At 39.6% G+C, this 23,994-nt stretch overlaps 1 protein-coding gene across 1 annotated transcript in view; it reads left to right on the top strand.

Annotated features, from left to right (window-relative positions):
• The first annotated feature begins 1,336 nt into the window (after positions 1–1,336).
• Positions 1,337–23,994, top strand: part of FAF1 (Fas associated factor 1) — a 174,620-nt gene continuing 151,962 nt past the window's right edge. The window contains exons 1-2 of the mRNA XM_059822201.1: positions 1,337–1,381; positions 18,584–18,652. Coding sequence (XP_059678184.1) covers positions 1,337–1,381; positions 18,584–18,652 — 114 coding nt within the window. The remainder of the gene's footprint in view (positions 1,382–18,583; positions 18,653–23,994) is intronic.

Below are 23,994 nucleotides of genomic sequence, written 5' to 3'. Positions count from 1 at the left end.
ATTATTTTAAAAAATCCACATTTATCTGTGGTATATAATGCATCTTACAGTGCTGGAGTGCTAAGCTTGAGTGAGGGCCGCTGTGCAGATCAGTCTGTTGGCTCAGAAACCTGTGAAAAATACTTTTCCTCCGTTTGAAAGAAGCACGAAGACGGGGAGAATCACCATTTTACCGAGCCCCCCCCGAGCCGGTGCGTCCCCCCCGCCCCGGGGAGGTTCGGGTCACTCAGCGAGCACAAAGTTACGGGCCGTCAGAGCAGACGCAAACCGCGCTGGGGACTGAGGCGCCGTATTCACCGATGCCACCGCGATCCCGCCCGCTCCCCTGTCACGGGGGCGCGGAGGGATACACCGCTCCCGCACGGGGACGCAGAGCCGCCCTCCGGCCGGCGGCTGCAGCGGCCCTTGTATCCCCCCACCCGCTCTCGGATGGCGGGCCCCGCCGACCCGTTAGGCCGCGGCCGGCGGCGGAACCCAGCCGGGCCACCCCGCGCCGCCGCCGGGCCCGGGGAGCCGCCGCCGGCCGCGGGCGACCGGGGTGGGTCAGCCCCCGGGGCAGCGCTGCGCCCGGCCAAGCCGAGCCGGAGCTGCCTCGCCCGCTCGGAGGAGCCGCTCTCCCGCTCTGAGGCCCGGCCGGGGCCGCAGCCGCTGCCCCCCGGGGGGCTGAGGCGGTCTGTCCCCTCAAGAAAGGCCCACGGGCGGGCCGCGGGCTCCCTCAGCCGCTCACCCGGACCGGCCGCCCGTGGCCCCGCAACCCGGCGCGGGCCCCTTCCGCCGGGCCCCGTGCGGGCTCCTCACGCGCCCCCTCCCCTCCCGTCCCCTCCCTTCTCTTCCCGCCGGGGCCGGGATCGGGGCTGGCGTGGGGGCCGCGGCGGGGCCGCAGCGGCCGCGCTCACCGCGGGCTGCCGGAAAGGCGCAGCCCCTCCCCCGGCTTCGCGAGCGCTTGACAGGAGGGTGGTCACGTGCCGGCCGCAAAGCGCCTCTTTGCGACCTCAATGACAGGCAAAATGTGCGACAGGCGCTGTGGAGGCAGGGAGGGAGCGGCGCTGCCTCCTCCTCCTCCTCCTCCCCGGGCCAGCAGCTGAGGCAGCGCTGCCCGCTCCCGGCCTGCTCCCGGCCCCCTGCCCGCCTCTCTCCTCCCTCCTCCCCTCCTCTGCCCGCCGCCGCCGCGCCCCGGCCTCGCGGAGCTGCCAGGCGGGGCAGCCCGGGGGCGCCGCGGGAGCCTGAGAGGAGCCCGGCGCCTCGATGAGCTCCTAGCTCCCACCCTGCCCCGTCCTCGCCGGCAGCAGCTCCAGGTGCGCGGGTCAGAGCAGAGCCGGGGACGCAGCTGGCCGCAATGGCGTCCAACATGGACCGAGAAATGATATTGGCTGATTTCCAGGTAAATTTCAAGCCGCCGCCGCCACACAACCGTGGCCTCTCGCTGCTTTTCTCTTTCTCCTCGTTGCTGTGCTGCTTGTTCTTTGTGGGAAGGTCCAGGGCGGTGGGTGTGAAGCCTGCTCTCCAAAGCCTGTGCTCTTTCTTTCTTTCTTTCTCTCTTTTTTTTTTTTTGTTGTTGTCAGAAATGGGGAACATGTGCCCTCTTGTCTCGAGGTGCGTGAACAAAATGTCTTCTTTAACTTAGAGAGTTTCAGTTTTTAATTAAAAAAAAAAAAAAAGCTTTTTCATCCACTTTCCTTGTTCCAACCCTCTACAATCGCCCAGGCCCTGGGACAGCTGTGAGCCAGCTCACTTGGAAGAGGCAAGTGTCAGGGAGGATACAAAACTCATCACTCCTCATGATTTGTCACAGTATTTGTAATGAATCACTTACTGGTACTACAGATTAATGCTGAACAGAGGTGTTTCCATTGTAACATCAACACTAACTTCATGGTTGCCTCAGCCTATGACTGTTGTAATGACAGTAAAGCTCTTCCCACCCCATTCCAAACAACAACATGTTTGTGTAGAAGGGAGGAATATGCCCTTAAAAGTTGTTACCTTCTCTCCTCCCTACAAAAGGGTTATGATTTAACTTCAAGCTCTTAAATGTTATTCCCAGAATAAAGTCTTTGTCTAAGTAAAAGTGATGTGTTCAAGAGCCTGATTAATCTGTTCAGTGTATTGCTTCTTAATGTTGCTTGTTTTTATATTGTTTTTCTAAGAACAAGTAAACAAACAAGTGGAAGATACCTGCATTTGAAATAGTGAGGAGAGCCCAAAGCAACTTGGAAGGGTATCAGATTATACGTGGATATCTTTTTAATATTTACTTTTCAATCAATGTTGTGTGTTTTTTGTTTTTTTTTCTTTAGCTTTGTCCATTTGCAGTGGTTGTTCTTAGATGGATAGGCTCTTGGATATTCTTGGGTTGAGTTGTAAAACTGCTGTCTGTATGTTCAACTTCTTTTAAAAGACTGTTTCTGAGCTGTCAGCAGTGAAACTATTTAATTTAGTTTAAAAAAAGTAATCCCTTCGTTTACTCGGTGTGTGTGTTTAACAAGAATGTTTCTTTGGCATTACAGGTAGGGTGACTGTATTGTACATGATATAATTACCCTTTTGCAAAAGGTATCCGATATCTTACTGACCTAACGTGCGGAGTTCCCAGTTGATAACAGGGAAGTGTTTTCCCTTTCTGTACCTGAGTATCTTACACCCGTATTTATTAAAATGTTTAACAAATGTTTCTATAATGAGCCTTTATTTTGTTGTGCTTGGAGATACTTTTGTGTGTGTAAGGAGTGACATCTCAATTTTAAGGCTGGGGTTTCATAAAGGAGTTCTTCCAGTAACAATACACTGTGTCAAAGGAAACTGAGACCCCAGTTCTGCACTCATACTAGTGGAGACAGACTCTTATGGAATCCCTCATTATTAGCTGAATTCAGGAACCCCAGACAGTGATTAAGTTAGTGGCTGGTGAATGTAAGTGTTTTTTGTTTTTTTTTTTTTAAGAGTTTTCCCTCTGTATCCGCTTTCCAAGTTTTTAGTGTCAATGCTGTTTTGTAGTTCTGCAGTATTTTTCTGCTTGGGCTTTGAAACGAGCTAATAAAGGTATAAGAGTAACTGCAGTGTTTGATACCATGAAGACAAGTAAGTACTATTGCAAACTTGCAGATGGGCGGTGGAGTCACAGAAACCAGCTGTCGATCAAGGATGACATAATGTGTATGAACCTAGGACCCAGGAAATATTTTATCATATAACAACGTTTATTAAAAAAAAGCCAAACTTTTTTCCTCTTGCGTTTCAGCAGACAACTTTGTTTTTCTGTTTCATCCTCTTTTTTTTTTTTTTTTTTTAAATCTCAAGCATCTACCTGATTCTGAAACACTGAACCGTCAATTGTCATGGTGTAAAAGCTTCAGATTAGTAAAGGACAATGTCGATCATTATTAGGCCTTGTATCTTTAGGCTCTTGCAAAACGGTAAAGGATTTTGGGTATTTTAAATACTTGATGGAATTTACAGCTCATTCACTAAGAGTTTAAAATGGAAAATAAAACATGTGCAAAGTAATTCTGCATGATTTTCCCTTCTATATTTTCCGTACCTTTTAATTAATAAATATGTTTCTCAGAGTTCTGCTGCCATCTTCTATACTTGTGTGAGGTATCTTGTTGAAGAATATTGTGTGCACACTGGAAATTCCAAAAGCAAGTCTTTGTAGTTCTGTTCAGTTAATCTTTGCTGAATTAAATTGGGAGGGAATCTTCCATCACCATTTCACGCTTGCCTTTCCGAAGTTACTTTTAAGAGGGATGGAGCAGTGGTCTTTGAACTTTTGGAACTTGAAAGCATTTTCCCTCCCTATAAAATTTTTTTCAGTGAAGTCATAATTATACTTTGATGCTTTTGTGAAGCCTTCATGGACTTCCTTTGTATCTTTCAAAGCCATTAGGGATTCTGCCATTGATTTCTACTAGAGCAGGATCTTGTATTGCATTTGGTTTTTCCTTTTAGCTCTGATTGTTGTAACAGGTTGCTTCTGCATTCTGAGGTACTAAAGGGAAATACTTTTAAAAAATATTTCATGTGTATACATACGGACATTGAATAATTTTATAAAATATTTTAACTATAGAATAAAACACAGTAAGTAATCTACCAAAATATTTTTTCTTAATGTCTCAACAATTTAAGCCTGTTCTGTGTGGTTTATAATTATTTTATTTCCCTCTCCTTTTTTAAAGAGGTTACTGTATGCTACCCAGGGAGTACAAAGCACGTATTCATGCATGTGGGCTGTATAAGCAACCTGTCTAACTTTTCCTTCTTAGGTCCTCACTTAGGAAAGATTATGCAGAAGCTTAGCTTTATACATGAGTGGTCTGATTGTTTTCAGTGGAAGTAGCTGAAGTAGTGGAGTTAAGCACGCAAACAAGTTTTAGCTGTTTTACTAAATGCAATTCAGAATTTCTCCACAAAGTGTCATTGGCATATAGGAAAAACTCTGTAGGAAAACACCCAACAACTTGTGTTTGTAGCGTAAATTCTTTAAAAAGGTAACTACATGTCAGTTGGTAAGAGAGTGATGCCGCAACATGCCTTACATACTGGGGGAAATAAGGGCATATATTTTCTACCAATTTTTGTTAACATTTCTGTTCTTTTGTTTGTTGTGTTTAACTGCGAAATGTTCTCCCATCTCCACTGGGATACCCAGGTACTCACATGATACAAATATATTAACGATCTATGCAGCTTAGGGTTTGAAGAGAATTTCTCTCACAGTGTATTGGTCCATGTTTTATTATAAAGAAAATAGATTTTTTTTTTTTTTTTTTAAATTGCAAACTTTAGTTGCACTGAACTTAGTTAAAGTGGCATAGTTAAACTGTTCAGGAATGAAAAAAAATCTGTATTGGCAGGAGTGTCAGACGTCGACATTTTTGTATGCTAGTGCCTTTACTTCTGTTTTTACAGCTTCACTTAGGATGGGGACTAAAATTAGCGATAATATCTTTTTTGTGATTATAAGTTATGTCCACCTATAGGACTACTTTATTCATGCTATGTTTCCTCACAACAATTCCTAAATGTAGAGTGGGCCTAAGGGTTGGAGTATTGTGGGAGTTGCCAGCTCCTGGATGGCCATACATGACAAGAACAACTGGCATGTAGGGCTTCAGAAGGAGATTTTTAATGGAATTCAGTTTTCGTTGACCAAATAAATAGCTCAAGATTTGGTCTGGGTGGGAAGACTTTGGAGTGGAACGGCAAAACTCAAAATCCTTGCTTTCATCGAAACAACAGATATCTAAGTTTTCGTCTTCCTTCTGTCTTCCATATGTGTTCATTGTGAAAGAAAATTATGTGAGTTTTTTTCTTTTTACATTTTTTTTTTAAAAACTGAATAATAGACTGCTTTGGTATAATTCACATACATGTGTATAAAAATATTTTTTTTTTCAAACTTCACCTTTGTGTCAATCTTTTTCATAAAAACAGAGGTTTGTGGGAGGAGCAAGGGGGAATTGGGAAGGAAGAACCTCATTGCCATCAGTTACAGAAAGGTGAGAAAGCATGCTAGATAAAAATGTTTTAAGTTATAAAATTGACCATGACATTGACACATCAGCTTATTATTTATTTTCATTTTTTTAGGATTTAACTATAATTCAAGCTACTTGTTTCCTTCTGGAATGGCTGAAATTAAAGAAACACAGTGCTGTTAAATAACTGACAAGACATGTTTTAAAAGTTTTTTTTTTTTTCTTTGGTGGTTATGAAAAACATCTGTCTACTTCAGCCCTGTACAAGATTATCTCTGTTATGCACATTGTTTTCACTGTCTAACAGTCTATGTGCAGAATTTACATGTGTATTCATTTTTTTGGGGGTTCTGTGTGTTGGCATGCTGGCTCAGGTTTTCTGTCACTTTTAAGTTATTGCCAGTATGAAGATTTGATGGGTGAAAGAGGTAGGCAGATACAGGAATAGCTTCGAGTCAGTACTCTTCATTCTTGGACTGTGTCTTATGCTGGGGGCTGAAAGGAGTGTTTCAACCATTTTCTGTAAGGGTAAACCATCCACTAAGGAGTTTTGAACAAATAGCGAAGTTGATATCCTTAACATTGACTTCTGAAAGAAATTGTGGTGTTTCGTCATTAAGGCATTGGAGCAGAATGGACTTGATTTCTTTGCAGACTTTCTGTGAAGTGTTCAGCAATTCACTTGGAACAAGCTCCTCAGCAAATGGTAGGTGCTGAAGAGACTTCCAATCAAAGTTTAAGTCTTTGGGAAGTGTCCTCCAACTTATGTTTAAAGTTCTTGGAGGCCTACATTTTCGTCAGAGAGTCTCCCTAGGCACCTGAATATCTGGTTTTATATACGTTCAGATCTGTCTGAGCTTAAAACTTCAGTCTTGCTCATACCAAACCATTCTTTTGTGTGGCTTCTCTGTAGACTATAATGCAGTGGGCGCTCCCAGAGCACACCAGCTGGACTGAGCTCTGCAGCTCTCTCCATAGTAGTTGGAAGGAAATCCCGTACTCTGTAGATTAGGAATCAGGGTTTGGGACAGACAGGTTTGTTTCTTTATCCCCTCATATTGGGTATCTTTAGGTAAAAGTGGACTCTACTAAGTTTCTGGTAGTTAGGTGCCAAGATGCTCAGTGCTGCTTCACCTGACCTTTTTTGTGGATATAGGCTACTATATCCTTAGCTAAATTTTGAAATAGTTAACAGGGCTGTTTTTCAGTGTAAAAAAGAGGACCTTAGGACACTGTAGGATGTTGAAGTTCATACCTATGAGGCCTCTTAATTTACATTTTGATTAGAATTCCTTTTAATCCTTGTTGCTTTTTATCACATCTAACAATTTTGTGCATTACACAGTCAGTAACAGCATTGGAACTGGTGGTTGGACCTCTTGGTTTCCAACACAATTGGTTTTGTTTGCTGTAAATGGCCTTAGGGTCAAGAGACACAATAAAAGCATACTGCATGCTTAGTGTGTTTTAGTTTGGTTATTTTGATTGTCGTTTTCTGCTACCAAGACCATTGCTTATATTAATTTGTTCTTTGTGTGTCTTCTGAAGAATCAGCAGTTTAATTTCTTTAGATAGTTTTAGACTTAGCTGTAATCCCAAAGCTCACGTTCATCAGAACAAAGCTAGTTTGATTTACTAGTCACCTTTCTGGCCTTTAAGCTGAAGGTGAAGTGGATTCCAGAGTCACAAATAAGAAATTGGAGTAAGAGTGATGTCCATTTAGAAACACGATTAACTTGGATATCTCCACTGATAGCTGTTCAAGGAAAAGCCAGCTAATTTCTCTTACATAAGGACAGATAGTTAATTAGAAATACTATCTGACATTCATAGAGAAGAAAGAGGATACTATGATTTGTGTGCATTACAGCCCTGCTGTAAGAACCTAAATAATTTACCACTGGAGCACCGATTCATCTTTAGAAAGAGGTTTATGCTGTTCTCATTCAATTACCTTGAAAAGACTCGTCACATCATAGTAATCATGTCACCATTTCCATCAGCCCATTCATATAGGTATTTGGGTTAGTAGGTCACTGAAACAGATTGAGAGGTGGTAGCTGTAGGATCCTTCTTCAAATGCCATGACAACTAATACTAATTATAACATTGAAAATATTAATTATATGTACTCCCAGAGGCTAGGAATGTGCTTTAATTGAAAGGTAATGTGAAAGTTATTTGGCACATTGAAAATAAAATGTGGCTAATATTTCTTGGTAAGCAAGGATCATTTACAGTAAACACACTTACAGAGTTCATATTTTTGTGTGGAAGGAGGTGTGGGAAAGGAGAGGATGAGGATTTGAGTGAGTTGCTACATGTCTTAAGGGGTCCTGAGAATCTCCCATCTTAAGAATATTGCATTGGTGGTGGAAAGTCTGAAAGGGGAGAAATCCCCCCTCTATTTGGGCAGTTCTCATGGTTCAGTTACCATTGCAAGCCTAGTTTTCATGCGTTTCCCTACTAGAAGCATGAGTTAATAGCTTATTAAAGGAACTACATGGCATATCTTTGATAGGATTTAATATTTTTCTAGTCAGTGGATAAGTTTGTGCATTTGTGGGGCAGCCATTAGATGAGTCCTTTCTTAACTACTGTAAGAACTAGAGTAAAAAGGCTGGGGAATTACCTAACATTTTACTCGTCCCTCATCATTTGGATGAAAGGGAATGACATGCTTACTGGCTAGATTGATACCTACTAATTAAGCCCATTTTTTAGACTTGACTAGATAATGTGTAATTGTAAAAACAAACTACTCAAAGAGGAAACCAAAGACCTAATGTATGCATTACATGTTGTTTGGTCTATCAAAGTAGTCATCTACTGGTCCTCTATGTCTAACTGGTAGAGCAGGTCTTTGTTCTGCGGGAGTAGTTAATACTTTCAAAAGATAATTCATTAAAGCTGAAGTTCTTAAGAGATATTTTGAAACTAGAACAGAGTACGTTAGCCCTTGAGTTATTTTTATATAGGTTTCATATTTTACCTATTGCAGGAAACAATTTGTAAAGACAAGAACTCTGAAATTGAGTCACCTCTATTATATTTTTTTTTTTTAAAGGTCAGGTTGTTTGTGTGAGCAAATATCAAAGGTGCCATATCAGCTCAGATCGAACCCAGCTGGCTTAATGGCTCATCTGCAGCAGTGGCTGATCCTTAGGAAAGAGTTGAAAGAAACAGAATTTGAATGGATTCGCCTCATCCTAGTTTCTGGAAGTCAGCACTTTTAAGAGCTTGATGATGGGGTTTGTTATAAGACTTTAGAAATAAACCGTGTCAGCTTGAGTTAGTCTTGCGTTCTTCAACTGACTTGAGTTCTTCAGAGGTGTCTGAGTAGTTTTGTGATACGAGTTTGCTCTATAGAAGCTGTATTCACTTTTCCTCAGTATGTCATATATATTAATGTATATACTAATTCTATATACTTTATTGAAATTTCTGCTATTTCTTATAGTACAGAAGTAAAACTTGTCTGAACTGTAGAAATCTTAACCCCTTCTGGTTTGCATCCCAATAAAATTCACCAAAAATATAATGTCAGCACTGTGGGCGTGTGAGGTTGATTTAACCTTTAATTAAGGCTGATTTAAAGAGCAGTCTGTGTAAAATAAGTATTATCTTTATTTTAATTTTTTAAGTTCCTTTAAAATTTTGGGGACTATCATCTGGTACTGGTGGTTTGTTCTATATGTCTCTGCTGACACTTTAGGATGAGAGTTCTCTGTAAAATGCAGCTTTGTTATAGGATGGTCCCCGAGTTCCTCTGAGGTGAATATAAGTGCACAGAATTAATTTGTCTTTTATGATATGTCCTTACCTTCTTTGAATACTTCTTTAGTGTCTTCTTCCTTTGGCCCCACTGACTCACGGGCAAGCTTCCTTGTCCTGATGCTTTTAAAAGCTTATATAACTTCCATGTCTTTAGAGATTTTTTTTTTTTTATTTGCAGTCCTTGTTGGCTTGCATTATGGTATGACCTGTGCTTTACTGGGATTTCAGTGTTCTTCTGCTTCCTTATTTTGGATACTATTTCCAGTTTTTGAAGAATATGTCGTAGAATCATAGAATAGTTTGGGTTGGAAGGCACCTTTAAAGGTCATTTAGTCCAACCCCCCTGCAATCAACAGGGACATCTTCAACTAGATCAGGGTGCTCAGAGCCCCGTCCAACCTGACCTTGAATGTTTCCAGGGATGGGACATCTACCACTCCTCTGGGCAACCCATTCCAGTGTTTCACCACCCTCATGGTAAAAAATTTCTTCCTTATATCTAGTTTGAATCTACCCTCTTTTAGTTTAAAGCTGTTACCCCTTGTCCTATTGCTACAGGCCCTACTAAAAAGTCTGTCCCCATCTTTCTTACATGCCCCCTTTAAGTATTGAAAGGCTGCTCTAAGGTCTCCCCGGAGCCTTCTCTTCTCCAGGCTGAACAACCCCAACTCTCTCAGCCTTTCCTCATAGGAGAGGTGTTCCATCCCTCTGATAATTTTTATGGCCCATTCGTTGTGATCCTGTTCTTTACCAAAAAAAAAAAAGAGTGTTTGTGGAATGTTGAGTAAAATATTTTTTGTATGGATTAGTACTCTTCCTTTGTGTGCTTACCTACGAAGTGGCTTTTATTTATTCTTTAGTTGTTTTTAAGGTTCTACTGCTTTTGAGGCAATGAGGAGAAAGGAGATGAGTGCAAATATCCAGTAATCAAAAGCGTTTGTCTGACCCTTGCGGTTCTTTTCTGTTTTCCTTCAGTTTTTCTTCTTATGTGATAATGTGTAAGATGCTGTAAGAGCAAAATTACTGTGATTCAGGAAATCTTGGGGTTTTTACCTTCACTGAGGTACTTCTATTAAAGTATTAAACAAGCACAGAAACTTTGGGACAATCCTAACTAAAGCATTTGGTAGTTGTTTGGTAAAGGCTGTCTTTAGTCTTCAGGAAAGACAAATGGGTTTAGTAGTCCAGAGTACTAATTAATGGGTACTGACTTTTGTTTTTCAATTCCGTTTGAGCACTGCTCTTTGTATATAGTGCATGTGGCTTAAATGCTAGAGTGTTAGCATGGGGCTTGGGAGACTAGAGTTCATGTCTTGGCTCAGCTCATGGGCTTCCTAGGGAGGTGCCTTCATGGTATCCTGGAAGCAGAATTTGCTCCAGAGTCTTGAGGGTGTTCAAAGTCTGCTGGGAACCATTTGAAAGTGGTTAGCATGGTGCCAAGTTAGCTAGTTCTGCTAAGAAGTGGTTAGAGCTTCATGCTACCAGTTTAGACTTTGTACCCTGCTTGCTTTGTTCAGAAGGCTTGCAGCCATCTCAGCATGGGCAAAGTTCACTCATGTCTACTTGGTAACTAACAGGTTGAAATGTCTTCTGGGACCTTCAGAAATACATTTTTTCTTTTTTTACCCCTCATTCCTGCTGTAGAAAGAGACTAATGCTTCCTTACTTCAGAGTTTTGCTTAAGGTGGTGCTCAAATAGTAGAACGATGGAGCTTGTAAATAGTTGGGGTTGGGAGGTGAAATGCATTGGGCAAAACATTAGCCTGGCATATTTGCCTAAACCCTTTCTCAATTTCTGATATTGGTAAGTGTGTTAGCTTGTTTTTGTTAAGCGAACAGCTGGTGAATCTGCTTAATTTTTACCAGATGGTCTTCTGAGTTATGTAAAAACAGAGAACCATTCTTATATCTTCATTTAGATGCTTGCAGTAGGTGACCTTTCAGTTTGTGTCTCAGTCGATACACCTGGATGTTTTTTTTAAATGTCTGAAACAGAAAGAAGTAAAAGTTAATTTGATAACCATGGATGACTCATAATAAGAACAGTCTCATTACATCACTAGGGTTGTTATAAGGTTAGAATGATAGGGGATGCCACAGAGGGGCACGTATGTAGTTGGTGTTGCAATCTATGGAGGTGGTCCTGAGGCTGGTGGGATGAGAAGAGCTGAGCTATCAAAAAATCTGTTGTGAGCGTCCGAATGTGTTGAAGCTCTTGATAGCCCAGAGGGGAGTTACACATGGATCCCAAATCTGATATTATGGTACTAAAGCCTTTACTTGCTTGGCTGAGCATATTGGTTTAACTCTACCTGTTTTTGGGGAACAAGTGTTACGATTTGTTTCAGTTGCTTTGAAGTAATTACCATTGTAACAGTGTATGTGTGAACTTTCAAAAAAATTTTCTCACTTACTAATATGTCATAGGTGAATTAGTGTCCTAAAGCTTTCTGGGTTTCAGTGGACTTCTGGCAAATAGAATCTGGAGCTGTCCTTGGCTGCTTTATTGACTTTTAATTATTATCGTTCGTTACTGAGCCATTCTCCCCATAAGGGATGTGAAAAGGAAGCAAGGTACTATGTTTCACTCATGAAACAGGAAACTCGGGGTTGGGTTGTTTTTAAAAATCCTACATCCAGAAACCTGATTTTTATTAGGAATGCTTAGAAAGGGAATTATGGATTCTTCTACTAGAAGTAGTAGCCACATAGTGGGCTGCATTAGTATGCCATAAGACTGAGGGAGGCCATTCTTCCCCTCTACTCGGTAGTGGTGAGACTACTACTACCAGGAGTACTGTGTCTTGTATTGGTCCCTCCATTGACAAAGTGGAGCAAGTCCAGTGGAGGGCTGCCTAGGTGGGGAGGAGGCTGGAACGTGTTTTGTGAAAGGTGAGATTAAGGGAGCTGGGTTTGTGTAGCCTGGAAGAGAAGGCTAAGGGGGGATCTAGTTGCTGTCTCAATTGTACAGTGGGTGATAGCAGACAATATAGAATCAAATTGCTCTTGGAGTTGCACAGGCTGAGGATGATAGGCAGTGGATACAGGTTACAGCAAGGGAAATGATAATTAAATATAAGGAAAACATTTTTCTCGGTGAAGGTGGTGAAACACTGGAACAAGCTGCCCAGAGAGGCTGTAGACTCTCTCTCTTTGGAGATATGCAAAACCTGATGGGAAGCTGAAGTGTGTCTGTGAACTGATCTGTCTGGTTGTAATTGAAGAGGTGAATAAAACAGCAAACTAAATTTTCATCATACTGGAGGGGAAGTATGCAAGCAGCTAAGTAATATCCTTTGCTTTATCTGATATGCTATTAAGAACAGCTCTGAGTGTTTTTTTGTTTTTTAAGCTGCTGACCTGGAGAATTCAGCCATCCTTCTCAGCAGGTTAGTGGCCTGTGCTTGAAAAGAGTTTTCCATGCTCCCTAGTCTCTCTTATCTTTTGAAGAGTAAGTTACCAAAGGGATAGTGAATTGATGTTAACAGTATTTGTTCTTTGCCAGCTTTTTTGATTTCTGTTTAAAACCTCATATATCTTTATGGAATAAGGTTAGCTGTAGTTACATTGCTGTATCTAGTGATAAGATTTTATTTGGTACTTTCAAAAGTAAGCATTTTTAGGGTGCTGTCTGTGCAGTTGCAGAGGATGGAGATGTATTAATGCTGGCTTCCTGGGATTTTGTAGGAGACCCCAAAGGGTGAAAGCTTTTCTTCCTAGGTGATCTCACCTGTTGAGTCTTGTGGTGCCTTAATGTAGTTGTTTCTTTGGCCATTGTAGTTTTGTGTAAATACTAAAAAGATGGACTGAGCTACAGTTGCAACCAAATGCTGATGGGGGAAAGCTCTTTTCCATCCAGCACAGGAGAGTCTGTATCAGCTGTTTCAGTGTCTGAGGACTAGGCATCAGGTTGAATCACAGTAGTTTAGTCTTATTCTGAGACAGATGGATGTGATATTAGCAAAAGGGAAAAAGTCTGTAGTTGACAACTGGTGTGACTCTACCCTGTAGATCAAGTTGTCTGAGTTTGTTGCTGTTCTGGGTACTTGGAGCTATGGCTCCAATTTTATCCTTTTTGTTATGTGGACTGAGCGTGGTACCTGTATTTGCATCTGCTCTAAATTACTGCAGGAGGCTGCAGCTGAGGATGTTAACTGCAGACTGCATGTGGAGATTAGTTAGGCACAAAGTGAGGGTTTTTTTTTTTTCCCAGCTGACTTTTACAGGAGAGGGTGGTGCATGGTGTAATTCACAGCCATCTGTCTGCCTGATTTTAATGTGTCTGAACCTGTTGTGCAAAATGTTCTAGGCTGAAGCCTAGTTTGGGTTAGCTTTGAGGTGGTCCCCGTTTGGAGAAAATATAGCTACTGTTGGTAGTCAAAGGAAATATGGAATTGTTCAACAAAAATGTTGAGAGAGGCAGACTTCTAAGTCCTCCATGTCCAACTGCTAACTGTTAGGCTGAAAGTGGTCTTCTGGATACTTTTGACTGCTGCATTTTGCCTTGGTGAGAAAGGGAATGGTGCCACAGGTGAGATAAATTCTGCCTTGCTGCCAAATACCATTTGCTCTCAGCTTCTGTGCAGCAGCTGCCACCCACTATCTGTCGGGGCAACAGTAGCCTGACTCTGTATTTGAGTCAGCAACAGCTGTTTGTTGCTTTCCCAGCTTTTGCAGAAGTAACAGCCCGGCTCTCTGTGTTAGGAGCAGCAGTTGTCCCTTCCAGCTTTGCTGTGTAACAACTGTCTGGATCTCTGCAGCAGGTGCCGGAGGAGCATTTTCAACAGCAGCTGCTGCCAGATGGGGAGGTCAGCTGCTTTCCTGTGATGTGGAGGTAGGCTAAAGCCTGCGCCGTTGAGGTGGGGGGTCACAGAGGGTCTCAAAACCCTGATCCAGCTGTTACAGCTGCCAGGGTCAGACCACCCTGCAAGGGATTTAGAAGAGCAAGTCTGTCATCCTGCGTTATAGCTTTCTGGAAGCAGCTCCTAGGTTTGTCTTGAATGCCTTGAAATCTGTCTGCCCTCCAACTTTTCTCCTACTGAATTTTTTCCTCAGAGGCTACTTTGCTTCTTTTATGTAACAGTGATTAAGGTTACTGTGCCAGTTAAATAGGACCCCTAATGGTTAGCTGTGAATCTTCCCAAGAGTAAGCTCTCCATCACTAAGGTGATGGTTAATCTGAAGCTACCTGAAAAAAAATTGGAGAATCGCTCTGAAATTTTATTTTACGCAAATCTAAATCTGCCTGGTGGAAACACTTACGTGGCCTGGAAAAGCAGTATGCTGAGAAAGTTGTTTTAACAGTCAATAACTTTACCTTCGGAATCTGATTTTATGAATTCAGCGCAAAGCAGTAGTTTGCTCACCTTCACATTCATTTTCCTCTTGTGTGGTCTGAAAAAAAACACAGAAGAGACTGCACAGTCTCTGGAGCTGCTGTGAAGGGCAAAAACACTATCCTAGATTTAGAGGAAATGCAGAGAGGAGGAGGAGGAGAAGGAACTTGTTCTACCCTTTCTTCCCCTTTGTCCTTCAAAAAAATTCATTGGTTTCTTTTTGATGTGTAAAGGTTTACAAATCAGTGAGCCTTGAAGATTTTACCTTTACTGTGGTGATTTGTTGCTTTCAGTTTGATGACTTAGAGGATATGCTGGTTGTTGATTGAATCAAGAGTTAGTAGTATATGGTAGGAATTTTTTTCTAAAATATTTAACGCCTTTTATTAAGTAGCAGTCTCATGAAAATGAAGCTGAATAAAAATTTGTGAATAAAAAAAATTAATTTCTCCTCAACTAGTATCACTTTACTTGCTTAGTAACAAAGTTGTGGTTTTGCATCTTTGGAGCTCATATTCTTTGCTCTATTTTGAAGGGTTTTTTCATTCTGTTTCTGCGCAAATTTAACATGTTTTTTTCTTATACAATTTTTTTGTTTGTTTGTTTCTTGCTTGGGTAGAATGAAAGGCATAAAATGAGCCAAAAGTCTTTAGTATTGTTAATGAGTAAACCCTGTGACTTTTAGTTTGCCTTCCTAGATAAGTAAGGCATATAGCCTTATGGTGCCCATGTGTCCCCTGGACTCATACCAATTAAATTATTCCAGTTTTCATGAAAATGTAGCCAGGTAACATGGAAAGAAGTCCATCAAAAGAAGCCCTTATAAATATTCCAGCCATGGGAAAAGCTTAAGTCAGCCCTTGCAATTAGGGATGAGAGACAAACCCACAAGGAACCAGACTTTGTTAATTCTGTTGCCCACAGAACCTGCTGGTTTCCTGTGTGTTTCCCTACAGAAAACAAAGGCAGAAGCAGGCCAGGTTGTTCTGGGACTAATCTGCCGCTCCAGGAGTCCTTGATGTCACGTCATGCTTGTCAGTGAGGGACTACCTGTCTCGTGTGCTTAATTTCTTAGGGAAAATTAAAGACAGGCAAACCATATTATTTTCTTGAATTTGTCTTGCATGACATGATGCAGTTAAAAGGAAGCAAACTTTAAATTTTAGGGTTTGGTTTGGGTTTTTTTTTTTGGTCTTACTGATGGATCTTGACTTGAGGCAGGGGATTTATATGTGGTAGTGTGTAGTGTCCGAATGTTGAAATATTATTCTGAAAAATCTTAGTTTGCTGCAACTGTGACATTAACAGGGTGTTGAGGAAGATCTTGGAATGTCTGTTTTGTGGTTATGTTGATAAGTAGCACTCATTCATTCTTTGTTGTCATTCAGAAACGTTTGTTTTCTGTTTCATTGACAGCTAGCAAAACCAGTCCATCTGGAGAGTGAAACCTTGGTTTTGGAACTCCTCAAAATCATATGTTAAAAGTGATTGTAAAAATGGTCCAAGGGTTTTCAAAAAAACTGCTTTTCTTGGGTATTAAGAATTCTGATGTTCTTGATTTTTAGTTAGTGTTTACACCTGTCCATTCCTGTTACCCAATGACTCTGTATTGCTAAGAGAGCGAGAGCGGGGTTCTATTTTACATTGTAAATCACCGACAAGATGATTGAGGAAGGATGTAGACATACAAGTGAATTAGTTACTTAATTACTCTGCCTCCGCTGTGATGAGGTAACTCCTTTCGCTGTGTGCTGTGGCAGAAGGGTAAGCTAATTTTGTTTAGTTTATATCAAAACAGAAGTATGCCAAAGCGAGCTGAACTGATTTGCGGTTAGTATGGGCTAAGAGTGTGCATATGGACAGTTGCAAGGCAGCTGGGCTGCAGGGGTGATATATGGAAGAGGGGGCAACTAAAACTGGTATTTGAGCCCTGAATTCTAGGGACCCTCTCCTCAACTTCATCTGTACAGCCCAGGGTTGAAAACAACACATTGTTAGTCAGGTTCTTATTGTAGGTTGGAACACAACTTAGTTCTTAGAAAGGTCATGCAGAGTTTGCAGGGCTGATAAATGAGAAATGGTAACTCTCTTTCTGTAATGACCAGATTTTTAAGTGTATTTCACTTAACTGTAAACAGAACCTCAGACTGTCACTTCTGCAAAACTTTTTCTCAAAGTAAGACTACTTTGCAGCAGAGCTGCGGACATCAATTTCAGTGGCAGGTTTGTGGTAGTATGGACCCTCCGGTGATGTCAGAAATGACAAGCCTAAGCCCTGCACTCCTCAAGCTTACCTGGTGTAAGTGTATAACCTTCACATTTGCTAGGGAATATGTTAAAGTGTTGTCTCATCTTTTAACTTCAGAAGTAACTGCAAGAAGTAATGGAAGAGAAAGCAAAATGATGCTTCTGAAGAGCAGAACTGTATTTTAAAATTTTTTTTTTAGCACTCCAGATGCAAAGTGGATGAAATTCAGTATTGATACAGCATGCTGTGAGCAATGGAAGAAATTTTGTCTTGTTCCAGAGAGAATCAATCTGGCCATAACAGCATTGTGGATCAATAGAAACTGCTGCCTCCCCTCTGCAGGCAAAAAATCTCTCAGATGTCTTCTTGTGTTCCTCCTCACAGTCCTCCAGACCGGTCCATTTTGTGTAGACATACTGTGTGTAATGCTTCATAAGCGTGGAATTCTTCAGCGTTGAATTTGGGAAGAGAGAATTGGCCTTGAATTTCTCTGTGATTTCTTGTTTACTTTTTATTTCTTGCATTCATTGTTGTAAATTGGGAGAAGTCAGAGCATGGAAAATGTCTGACTTGATGGCTTTTTATGTCTTGGGAGAAAAAAAAGTGTCTGTTTCTATGCCTAGCTCCCTTTTTCTCTTATCACATGAAGGAAAAACAGGACTATATATCTTTGGAATCAGGAAAACTGATCTGTTTGCTGCTGCTATCTAACTGTATTATTACTGTTAAAAGGTTGGATTTTTTAATGTAGTTTTATATAAACTTTATATAAACTTTTTATGTAACTGTGTCATGGAGCAGAAGGAACATGATCATGTTTCAGGTCTTGTAAAAGTCTGAACTTATCTTGTGTGCTTGAATACAGAGCATAGTTTTGATGAGGATGAAAGATAAATGCCAGAAGGAAACTCAACTGTTTCCATTTTTCCCTCTGGTGAAATGTATCTGATATCTTTCAATGTGAATGGTAGCAAATATGTGGCAGAATGAATAGCAGTGCCTGCTGAAGCTGAATATTTGAAAAGGTATGGGTATCAAAAAAAGAAAGCAGCACCCTGCATCAAGGCTTTTGCTGAGTAGAAGTGCTCTCTTGTATTTGGAATTAAGCTCAATTTACAGTACCATTTTGTGGGATGTTACCACTACTTTAAAATGCTATTGTATTACATTTCTTGAACTAGGTAAAGCCAGAGTATAAGGCTAGAACAACGTGCAAGCGTTTTATCTGAAAGGAAAACATTGTAAATGTTTCATTATATAGTCTTAATTTTAAATAGTTTCACAAGGGGTGCTCATTTGTGCATGCAGTAGGAAGTTGGCACTTCGATCAGAAATTCATACTTGCCACCTTCTTTTCCTCTTACACTGTACTGTGTAACACCCAAAGTGAGTAGGGGTATAAGATGATGGTGGAGGCAGTAGGGTTTATATATGTGTTTCTGGCTTTAGAAAAAAATATTTCAGCCATCTCAAACATCATTTTATGGACTAAGTATTTTTGTGCTCCCTTTTAAGGGAGTATAAGTATTTCATAATTTTGAACATAGAATTCTCAAAATGCCTTTATGGGACAGCACTATTGTCCTAATTTTACGAATAACTACTTTGTTAGGATTACCCTCTCCTAACAGAAGTTAAAGACCTATACCTTTCCTGTCATTCTGCTGAAATTAATTAAAGCATTAATACTCTGTTTGTGATCAATGCTTTTAATTCTGTTTACTGCTTCTTTTTCTTTTTAGGCATGTACTGGTATTGAAAATATTGATGAAGCTATAACATTGCTTGAACAAAATAACTGGGATTTAGTGGTAAGTATTCTAAGAAAATGACCTCAGATCAACTTCATGTAACAGTGACGTGCCATCTTGCTGAGACAGCTATTACCTTTATTTCAAATTTGGATGTGTCTTTTATGGCTGGAGCAAGCAAGTTATGTGCAGACTGTTTCTGGTCTGTTAAAGCCTCATTGCCAAGTTAACATGATACTGAGTTGTATATACCCTGGTATACTCTGAATGTCTTCATGCCTTTTTGATTTGTTTCTTTTCCTTTAAATCCATGTTATATTTAGTTTCCTTTTTAGCTAATTGTATGCATAATGTTGTAAGTAGTATTATTAAGGGTAGCATTTTTAGAAGACATCTTGTGTATAAACACAAGATTTTTGAGGATTTAGGTGCCTGTGGATGAAATGGAAGGTAAAACAACTTCTTCAATCTTTCGTGTGCTTTTAGTTTAAAAATAAGAAAGTTGCTCTTCTATTGTTAGTTGTAATGCAGAATTGAGTCAGAGATTAAGGCCATACCTTATTTAGTATTTGGTGTTATCCAGACAGGGTTAAACACAAACAAAAACCCAACAAACAAACTCATCTTAAAAAAACCTATAGTCTAGTCTGTAACAAGGTTCAATGTGCAGACAAATAGGAGGAAACCAATAAAACAAGAAAAACAATTTTAGGTATTTTAAGACTCCGCATAGGATTATCAGATAAATAAAGAAACTATTAACCCATTTTCTTAAGGTTTAAAAGTGCAAAATAGAACAAACTTAATTAAAAAGCAAGTGATCTTCCTTTAAGCTGTAATACCTTTGATTTTCTCCCTGTTTTTTTTTCTTTTCCAAATGAGTGATCTTTGGACCAGTCCAAATTATCAGAAAATTATTTAAAAAGTAAATAAATTAGATTTTTCAAAATTGACTATGGATACAGTTTCAGCTGTCTGCCACATTGTGTTCCCAGCATATTGTTTAGAGTGTTCTCTATGTTTTAATAATTACAAACTAAGTATCACAGAGGTTAGGGTGGGGTTTTAAACTGAGTTTTTTAGAATGAATATTCTGTTTCTTTTAAGGCATAATTATTAAAATGTGATATTATAACCTATTGTAAACAAACACTATGTACTCCAAACGCTTGAAACTAAATGTTTAAAACGAATGTTGGCCAAAGTATATGGAGTCTTTATTTAGCAACATGTCATGGTATAAGCAAGAATGAGACACCAACGAGCAGAAGGGAGTGACTATTGTCAATGTCTTCAAACAGAAAAACCCAAATGTATGTTGACAGAGTGGTATAGTTAAAATATCTTTTGTCCTAGTAGTTTGTTGTGACTTAGCATGGTCTGTTTTGAAAATTAAAGTGGTTATGGGAAGGCAAGGAATAGCCTTATGCATTCTGTTCAGGTTGTAAAGGTCTCAATACAATGCATTAAATCAGTTGGATGTGGGTTTGGGGGATTTGTAAATTGTAAAGTATATGCTTTACGACAAATGCTCACAGGTGGGGTTGAATGAGAGAATTGTGATGAAAAATGGTAAGAACAACTAAGAGGATTTGTTTTGATTTTTTTCTTTTGTTTTGAGACTCCAGAACGAGCAGAAAGGGAGAGTGAAGTATTTAAAGCTATGAGAATGGCTACGAGACTAGCTTTAAATACTTAATTTTATTAGTGATGATTAAATGATCCAGAAGTAGAATACAGGGGGAAAAGAAGTAATGACCCAAAGATGCAACCTTAAAAAAGGCATATGGAAATTAAGAAAGGAAAGAAAATTAGGGATGTAAGAGGTACTTCAGGAAAGTACATAGTTCTTGAAACTAAACAGAAGATGAATGAGAGGAGTGTCTATGAAAAGGAAATGGTAAGTTGTGGAAGAAAAAATATAAACTGGGGAGAGTAAAAGTGAAGAAGATGCCCTAAGACTCTGTCATTAGTACGACACTGATTCCTTTTTATTAAAAGCAACCTTCTTGTAAAAAAAGGGAGTGAAAACCAAATCATGCAAATCTGACAGGGAGTTAGAAGCAGAAGAGTGAAGAAAGAGGAGAGAAGACAAAAGAAATGTGAATGTAAGAAGAAAAGGAGTTGCTAGCTTGAGAGAGAAACATCTCTTTGTTAGGCAAGGGATATTAGCATTTCAAAAGTCAAAACAATACATGAAAAAAGGCTCATGACTTATGAGAAAAGTAGCATTTTTTATTTTAAAATTAAAAGTGTAGTGGTCTGTGGCTTATTGCATAGGTCTTCCATGTGTGGTGGGGATTTTTTGTTTGTTTTGGGTTTTTTTCCTTTTTTTTTTTTAATACACCTTTGATTCAGTAGTCAAGTACAGATTCAGTGCCAAGAAACTGGGGAGGAGGGAAGGGTTTGTTTTGATTGAACCAAAAGGTCTTGGAGATTTTTAGGTGAGATGAAAAATTAAAAAAATCCTTTTGCTTGGCACTAAATATTTAATTCAATGCAGAACAAAACATTTTTTTTTGGATTTGTAAGGAAAACAAAATTTGTAGGACTTGGTTCACAAATCATGAAGACAGTAGTGAAGTAGTGATGATTTTGGTAAGGGTTCCTCTGTCATTCTTTGACCACCAATCTGTTAGGTAAATGGGAAGAATATTATCGCTGCCTTCTCTAATTTCACTTTGTTTTGCGCATCTTATTCAGAGGCTTATTTCAAGTTCAAGTTTTTGATAAATATGACTAAATATAGTCATACAGGTGTTCAGGGTTTTTTTGGGGGGTATGTGTGTTTGTTTTTTTTTTTTTTTTTAAATCTGGATTCCTTTACTTCCATGATTTTGGAAGTAAAATCAGAGCTCTGTATTTGATCAGGAAAGCTTCTGTGAGGCACCCAGGTAATATGAAGTAGAAAGCTAAGCAAGTCCTGTTAGGATGTGATCAACCTAAGTTCAGGGGCACTTCTGCAGCATTAGGGGAAAAAACCCAACATGTAAGTTAAGGAAGTTCTTGTATCAGAACAGATTGCTTTCTTGCTCGTTCAGGCTGTCTGTATCTCAATTCCATTTTCCTGTTTGGGGAAAAAAGTCGTGCGCTCTCAGAGGCTGTGCTAGGGACCCAGGTGGAAGATTCCCTTGAGCACCTGTTGCTGCTTGAACTCTGTGAGACTCAACTCAAGGGTGTTGTTATTTCTCTGGGACAAAACAACCAAGAGCAAGTAGTCCTAGTGAGTTGGAAAGCAGAAGGATCCCAAAACAGAAACAGTGAAGCACTTGCTGACATAGGCTGGCAGAGAAGTACATCAGAATGCACAGAGACAGCAGGGGTTATATAGTTCACAAAACAAGTTTCTGATGTCATGCTACAAGTACTGTGTTTTTATGTAAGCTTTTCTGAGGATTTCTTTGTTTGCACTGATGCAATATTCCTGCTGCTTATTTCTCCATTTTTTTTTTTTTTCCTTGTCTTGCTGGTAGATTTTTAGTATCAAAGGTTAAAATGTCACCGATGTCTTTCCTGTTACTTCAGTGAGTGTTGTTGTGTTTTGCATCTTTTGGACATCTGGTCTTACCTTTAAACAAAGCCAAACCTGACTGATGTGTAAGAAACTCCTTTCTTGGTTTAGTTTTTCTACTAGCCACTTATGCTTTTTATTAAGAATTCATCTGAATTATTTTTTCTTTTCAGTTTAGAACTGAAACATCAGCTTCCTATTTTTGAACTTTTAAAGATTACCCACCCCCAATTGGAAGTCTTCATGTCTATTCCTCTATATGGGATACTTTAAGACTACATAAACTGCCATTAATTCATCTTCGACTTAGAACTAAATAAGTCAGATTTACATGTCTGAGTTGTATATGTTTTACAGTGTCCAAATAATGTTTGTAGCTGTTTGAAGTGATATAGGAAGATGTCTTCCATAAATGTGTGGTTGCTAGGCTTTGTTCAAGTGCTTAAAATCAAATTGATCATGAGAGTGCTGCAGAGGAATTCATATGCAATAGGAGCGTATAAATTGCTTGGTGGGATCATGAAGTCTAATCTTGCCAATAATTAGTTCCCCACTGTTGCATATGACTTGGCCTTTGTGGTGGTCTGCTGCATGTGTAGCAGCTTAGGTATTTTTTCTGTATTAGAACACTGTAGCCTAATTAGTAGGCTTATTATAGGCTGAGCAATGAAATGTTACAGATGTTCTGTGAGATACAGAAGATCAACATAGATAATATAATGATCTCTTCAGGCCTTCATCTTTATGAAACTGTTCTGCAATAAATGGATCCAGCAGCTTTCTTAATCCTGCTAGGATTGCTGATATGTTATTTCCTGAGTGTCATTTCTTTACATCTATTAATTTACAATCATTTTTAACATCTGAGGAAGCCAAAGTTAGGAATTTGTCTGTTGTAAAATCTGATGGTTTCATAGTGTGCCCATTTAAACTACGACCTTCTGTTTTGGCATTCGAAGGCAAGAATGACAGTATAAATGTATCTTAAACTTTGTGTAAAGGCAATAAAACAAAAGTATGAAAAATTGCAACTACGTGTCTTTTGAAATGTTTCTGGTGATGGTACAAATTTAAAGGAAATGACCCATTAATGTACTTCTTGACCCTATGCAATATGGACCTTCGTATATCTGAGGTTATTACATAGGTAATAGCTCTGTGCTCTCTTGATATCAAATGCTTGTATCTGTGCATAAAACTTTGTCTTCTGTACCTTTCATGGATTTAATGAAAAACTCAAAATCCTTCATATATAGCATGACTTTGTATTATGTACTGGTAATAGGAACAGGATTTTTGAATGAAAAGCAGGATTCGCCATGCTTAATTTTCTACTTTTTCCAGTACGACCATTTCTGTTGTTACTCCTATACACTGGTTTTTAAAATTATTTTTATTTCATGTCTTTTCCAATAGACATTGTAATGGTAAGGTACTGCTTAACATCACCTTAAGAAGAAAATCAATTTCATCAAAGTAAAGGGGGGGTTTATCCCATATTCACTTCACTATAAACATGTGTATAATGATTATTAAAAAAAATAAAATGTGCCTTTTATTTTCAAAATATATTCTTAAAATGACCTTTGTACCTTCCTGCTATACTTGGTTTTGTTATTCTGTATTCTGGTAGAGGCTCAAAGCACAGTATAACTTCAGTAAAACCAGCAGTTTAGCGCACCTGGAAATGTGATGACTTGCAGTTCCTGTCGTTTGCAGCTTCCAAGAGTCGTCTGACAAAAAGCATTTCTATACCTTGGAAAGAGAAAATTGTGTATTCTGAACATCTGTTCTTATAAAGCTTCAGCTCTCAAGTATAATTTTTTGAATGGATAACTTATACAGAAGATTGGACAGGCTGGATTGATGGGCTGAGGCCAATTGTATGAGG

Source organism: Gavia stellata, chromosome 10 (assembly GCF_030936135.1).
Source record: "Gavia stellata isolate bGavSte3 chromosome 10, bGavSte3.hap2, whole genome shotgun sequence".
Classification (NCBI taxonomy): Eukaryota; Metazoa; Chordata; class Aves; order Gaviiformes; family Gaviidae; genus Gavia; species Gavia stellata.
The sequence above is the reverse complement of the archived record's forward strand: the minus strand, read 5'-3'. Positions and strand labels throughout refer to the sequence as shown.